This window comes from Rhizophagus irregularis, chromosome 24 (genome assembly GCF_026210795.1).
Source record: "Rhizophagus irregularis chromosome 24, complete sequence".
NCBI classification, from domain to species: Eukaryota; Fungi; Glomeromycota; class Glomeromycetes; order Glomerales; family Glomeraceae; genus Rhizophagus; species Rhizophagus irregularis.
The window spans coordinates 60,250-66,895 of NC_089452.1; the positions used below are offsets into that span (position 1 = coordinate 60,250).

The window sequence follows — 6,646 nt, forward strand, 5'->3', positions numbered from 1 at the left end:
TTCATCTGAATCATCCAATATATCTCTTGGAATATCGCCGATTTCACTAGTAATTGAATCATGCGATAAATTAACAAATTGATCAATCCATAGACTTTCGATTACTACACGGCAATTGTCTTCGGGTATTGTTTCGCCGCTTGTAGTTAATCTCTGAGTAGAAGCTTGCTCCTCATTATATTCCTCATCGTCATCTTCTGCAAAAGCTTCTGCAATACGTATATTGATCTCATCATCACTAAGACGAGTATTCTTTTTTTGATCAATTCCATAAAATCCAAGTTCAGTTTTTGAATTGGATTTCCAATACAAAATTAATTTGCACATGGATTCTAGTTTATCCACATTAAGATTTAAGCGACGTTTATGAAATAGCCATCCTAAAGTCGAAAATCCACGTTCGCAAGTTGCTGAGTTAGGACATATTGCAAATAGATAACTTGCAATTCTTGGCAGGACATCTGGTTCTGGTTCGGTATTAATATATTTCCACCAATTCACGGGATTATCTTTAGCAAAACCGATATCTAGGTCAAATGGCTCTTGCTCATTAATATATTTCTGTATTTGATCACATAAAGTTTCAGCTTCGTAACAGTCGAAACCTAAATTTTTCCCGATTGAAGCTGCACATTTGATAATTCTCATGAGGGCGCATTTTTTAAGTGGCGCGTTTCTAAATCTGGGATCCATAAAAAAACAAGTAATATACTTATCATCATCGAATTCATCAAATCTTTCATTTATTACTTTGATACAATGACTTCGGAATGCAGGATTTAATGATTTGGGTAACTTTTTTAATGTAGCTGCAAGTCTTGCCAAGCTCAGGAAACAATCTGCAAGTGTAGCTCTTCTCGATTCTAATGAAAGTACCGCTTTTCTTAGAGGATCCAGAACAAACCCAAGAACTCGTAAATTTGAAAAAAAAATTTCTCGATTGAATAATCGGTTTTATTTTATCATTTGTTAGCACTTTATCGTGATCGCTGGCCATTTCTTCTAGTGCTGATTCCAAATTTATTACTGAATTTACGGATTCACTAGCAGTAGTCCAGCGTGTCTTGCAATATAATTTTAATCCTCCTCCACTAATTCCTTTTTCTTTAATTATTTGAGCAAGTTTTGCATTAGCCTGATGAGAACTTCTAAAAAAGGTTGTCAAAATATTAACACGTTTTAATAAACGTTCCCCAAACTTCTCCTTGACGATGTCGCATGCAATTAAATTGATAGAATGTGCAACGCATCGCACATTCTCAATCTTTGGATGATTCTCATGTATAATTTTTCGTGCATTACGAACATTGGCCGCATTATCGGAAACTACAGCACATATTCGATCTTCTCCAATACCTTCTATAACCTTTTCAATTACCGTAACTAGATATTCTGCAGTGTGCGAATTTTCAGACAAATCAGAAAGTTGATAAAGATATTCTTTACGCGACGGAGTCATTACAATGAAGTTCCAAATTGAACGATGTGTACCAGACGTCCAACCATCAAAGGCTAAATTATAAATTAATATTATATAGTAAGTAAGATTAAATAAAAATGACGTATGATAGCCTATTTAATTTAACAAACCTAACGTTAAATTCGTTTCCTTTTCAAGCTCAGAATTAACTTTGAAGTTCACTTGAGCTAATTCACGTTCAAGTAGTTGATTTACTAATACTTCCCTTGTTGGTGTATTGTACCCGGCATTAAGCTCTTTTATAAAATTGATGAAAAAGGGATGTTCCACTACTCTAAACGCAATTCCGCACGCAATAAAAAATTTAACTAATGCACGATTAATTCGTGTACATCTTTGTTCGTTAAGCTCTGTTGAATCATGGTAATCATCCATGTTACTTTGACCTTCAGAGTATTTTCTTTTTTTGGATGACTTGGACTTATCTTGCCGTTCCATTACTTTAGTCATATACCTTCTAACAACTGCTGCTGGCGCATCTGGACAATGGTTTGAAAGATGCTCTTCGAGCTTTGAAACTTCACCGCGTGACCATGTATTCTTACAGTACTTGCAGGAGGAGGCAAATTTGCCAGAACCAACAGCTTCTCCTTTATTAATATCTTCCCAAATGCTATTAGGTGGCCGACCTCCTCTATTTTTCATTTTAATGGGTGAATCTTCTATGTGATCAGTCATTTGAAACAGTTTATTATTAATATTATTATTAAGAAAACGGAAGAAAGTAAAAGAAACTTTAGTTCAGTGTTAAAGGAGATGACGGAATTGGGTTTATTAAATGCATGTTACGCATTTTCCTTTAATGAATATAAGCCCCTTAAAAAAAAACTGTAAAAACGTGTAATATCATAATATTAATATGGGAGTTAGAAATGAAAATTCTAACACTAGATAAAGCTTAAAAGAACTAAGACGACGGTAAAATATTGAAGTTTAATCTTTTATCTGTAGATTATTTGATCATCAAAATTATATTATTAATTGGTGTAACTTGGCGTAACTATATGCAAATCTTATGATCAACTATGCCGAAACTACGGAGAAACCTATTATAGAGGTTTCGGCATGTTTCGGCAGTTTCGCAATTTTGACAGGTTTCGCAGTTTCAGCGTTTCGGCGTTTCAGCACTATATAAGAGGTTTCACCTTTCGGCATTAGGCCAAACAGGTTTCGGCAAGCAACCTTACTCATGCCAAGCATCCCTACATCAGTGGGCAAACAAAACCCTAATCTAGTGTACACAAATATGGGTGCAGCGTTTTGTGTTAATAATGAACCTGCTTTGTCAGCCCAAACAAATTTATCATTATGGCCTTCATCTACACGTGCAGAATTAGTGGCCATTTGTCTGGCATTACTCACAGGTCCTATGAATGCAAAAATCAGGATCTATACAGACAGTCAAAGCACCATCTACATGATCAATAATCAACATAATAAATCAGGCAGGAAACTACTAAAACAGACTAATTCTTTAATCTTACTCAAGATAGATATTCTTTTACAAGAAAAAAAGATGGATCTAGAATTAGTGAAAGTTAAGGGACATAGTGGAGATGTTATGAATGAAATGGTAGATGAATTAGCTAAAACTACAAGTAACAACAGCTGCTACTTTAACAACAGGTTTAGCTATAGTAGTAGGACAGTTAGATTTTTTCCAATTTTCAAACAGATCCCAATAGAGTACAATTTAAGGAAATTTATCAAAACTCTAATGAATGCTAGAGTGGCAGCAGAATGGTCAATGTTAAAAACCAATGGACATGAAATACCAATTGCCTGGAATATAACATGGAACTTAATTCATAGATATAAAGGGTTTAATTGTATTTCAGTTAAAAAACACTGGCATTTAATTTTTATTATTAAACTATTTGCTAAACTTCTTCCTATAGGTACTATCCTGTTACAGCGAAAACCAAATATATACAAAAATTTTGTTTGTCCCAGGTGCAATGCTAATAAAGAAGAAAACAGATATCATTTTATTGAATGTGATGCCAATAAGGATCTATGGCCTATAATTAAAAGTAGAATGCAAGATGATGTGATTCCTATAATTCAAAAATGGAGTAACATACCAGAAAACACACCTAAAGCCATAAGTGAGAAATTAAACCAGATACTAGGATTACAACATAATAACAAAAAATTTATTGATTTTAGCTCATTGGCCTTGGAAGCTAAAATTAACACCAATATTTCCAAAATTTCAAAACAAACATTTGGATTCTCAGAATCAAAAAACATTTTATTCTTGGCTTCACTTTTGGACTCCTTTATTATTCACTTTAAAGAACTAATTTGGATACCAAGATGTAATGCTACTATTGCATGGGAAAAGACTAGAAATATTGGAAGAAAAGAAAAATTAAATGAATCCGAAAATATGGATCGTTATTTCAAATCCTCTCACCAACAGGTTAAACACTTAAAACAGGATAAACAAACTTTAAAGAAGAACAATTATTCAGATTTACAGGAAGATCAAATTGCAGTACTTGATAATATTTCAATTGAGTTGGATTCAGTGCAGTCTGAAAATTCATTAAATGAAAATCACATTATATCAAAGTGTTATAGAGTGGGAAAAAAAGCTCAAGATCAGATGAGTTTACTAATCAGTAATAACTGGTGGTATAGCTGGGCATATAAGAAAACAAAAAATATTATTAACAATGTTATAATAGATCTAATAACAACATAATTAATTTTACTCTGAACTTAAATTCATTAATTTTGAAAAAAAAAAAAAAAAAAAAAAAAACCTCAAATCTTGTAGTTCAAATTAATTGGTATAGTATCAACTATCATTTTTCTTTTATTATTTATATTTTGATGATTGCATCCTGCTGGGTGGATATAGCTCATGATAATTTATTTGTATGGTATATAAACTTAATATCAATAAAGCATATATAAATCATTAAAAAAAAAAAAAAAAAATAAATAGTATTGTACTGATCTGGTAATTTTGTTTACTATCATGATGATAATGGTCAAAAAAAACTTGGAAGATTAAGATCAATTTTAAAAAATGAGGATGGATATTATCAGTTACGAATTCAAAAAATTTTGGAATATAGAGATTTACCCAGAAATTTAAAAGGGTTACCAAGACAACGTCGTTCTATTACCGGTGAAGTATGGTTACAAGACGAACCATTTTTAATTATAATGACTTCTCAAATTTTAGAAAAAGTAACTATATTGATGATGTTTCAACATCAAAATATTCCTGATGGTTCATTGCAGATTAGTGAAATAATTTATAAATGTAATAACCGTTGGCACGTTCGTAATGTAAAGCTTTCATACCTACATCCATCTAATTACATTTCTATCAGAAATCCACCATCATCATCTATGCCAATCTATAAGCTGATTTTAGATCTTTATTATGATGATTTTGGTACATTTAGAAATGTATACCATTCTCTAGGTGGTGTTTATGTACAGTTTGGAAATATGCCAGCACATCAAAAAAAGCTAATAAAGAACCATTTTGTTATTGGGTTTATCCCATTTGGAGGAAAATTTGACGAATTTATGATACCATTCATTTCAGAAATGAAGGAATTAGAGAAAGGAAAGGTGATGACTGTCCAAGGACAAGATGCATGGATAATTGCTGGTTTAGGCGTTGTTACGGCAGATTTACCTCAAGGTAACAATTTGACAGGAGACAACGCCAGATTTACCTCAAGGTAACAATTTGACAGGAGTATTAAGGTATTTTTTCAATTTAGTTAATAATATAATAATATAATTTTATGACAACTATTAAAATTTTTTAAAAAATAAATTTAGACATAATGCAAATAAGGGTTGTCGTACTTGTAAAACTACTAAAGAATCATTGAGTGCTCACAATCAGGATATCGTAATAACATTACGTTATCATCATATTACAGACGAAGAAATCTTAAAAATTTCTCATGAGACTATAATGTCAAGAAGAGATCAACTTTGTACAGAATATGGTTTACGATCATTACCTAGTATTTTAGATAAATTAAAAAGGGAAAGACATTTACATACGCCGCAGGATGTTTATCATGCGACTGCAGGAAAGATATGGCGGCTACTAAAATTAACTTGTGAATTATTTTCACAAGAAGAAGAAGATAATTTTATCAAAATTTGGAAAAATTTTGAAATCCCAAAAAGATGCACACGTCAAATGATCAAAAATAGGCAAAAAAAATGGCACAAATCGCATAAACTATTCGCAAATTTGTATAAACTATTTACAAATAGTATAGGTTAATTCGTAAATAGCCAAAAACAGCCAAGAATAGCCAAGAATAGCCAAGAATAGCCACTGCTTTTCGCGCCATTTTTTTTGCCAATTTTTAGCATTTCGACCTGTGATGGTCTCGCTTATCAAATCCGATTACTCACTACAATAGTTTTATGATGTTGGATTTACTTAGATTAGCTATGATTATGCCATTTTTGTTAAACCAGTTTTTAAAAGAATCAAGTATCAAACGTAATGAAACAGCCATGATTCAACAAAGAATTGATGCATTTCGAGTTAGTTCAGTTCCAAAAATTATTATATCTTGTTGGATACATGTTGCAAAAACTATGAAAGTGGTTGTTAACAAGAAATTTACATCAGATAGCTATGAGGAATTGCAACAATGTCTTGAAGAAAAGTTTTCAATTCTTCCAAAGGTATAGTTACAAATTTGATATTGAAATATGGAATAATTTCAAATAATTAACAATATTTTACTTTTTATAGGTTTTTGTAAATTTTGTTAATTTACCAAATATACACGTTAATATGCATCTTTTAATGCATGCTAAAACCTTTGGAACACTTATTAATACCCAAGTTGGTATAAAAGAAATGGTCCATCGTATTTTTAAGGGGATGGTACCAAAGACTAATTGCAAAAACATAGATTTGGATTTATTAAAGCGTTACAATACTTTATTTGCAATTCGACATTTAGCAGATGGTGGTATTGATCCAAGATTTAATAGATCTTGTACTGGATTTACAAATTCAAATTTTGGACAATTATTTTTAAATTGGTATGTTACAGAAGATAAATATTCAACTGAAGCAACTGAACAAGTTCAAGACGATGATGATGATACAAAAAGTAAGTATTTTATTGCATATAGTAGTACATGTTTGATATTTAT

The 6,646-nt window shown here is 31.5% G+C and overlaps 1 protein-coding gene across 1 annotated transcript; it reads left to right on the forward strand.

Annotated features, from left to right (window-relative positions):
• Window positions 1-5,902: 5,902 nt before the first annotated feature.
• On the forward strand, window positions 5,903-6,172 carry OCT59_015753 (uncharacterized protein; the record flags this gene model as incomplete). The annotated part of the gene is made up of 1 exon (XM_066132021.1): window positions 5,903-6,172. One exon carries the CDS (start codon window positions 5,903-5,905, stop codon window positions 6,170-6,172), a length of 270 nt encoding a protein of 89 aa, XP_066003054.1.
• Window positions 6,173-6,646: the final 474 nt, after the last annotated feature.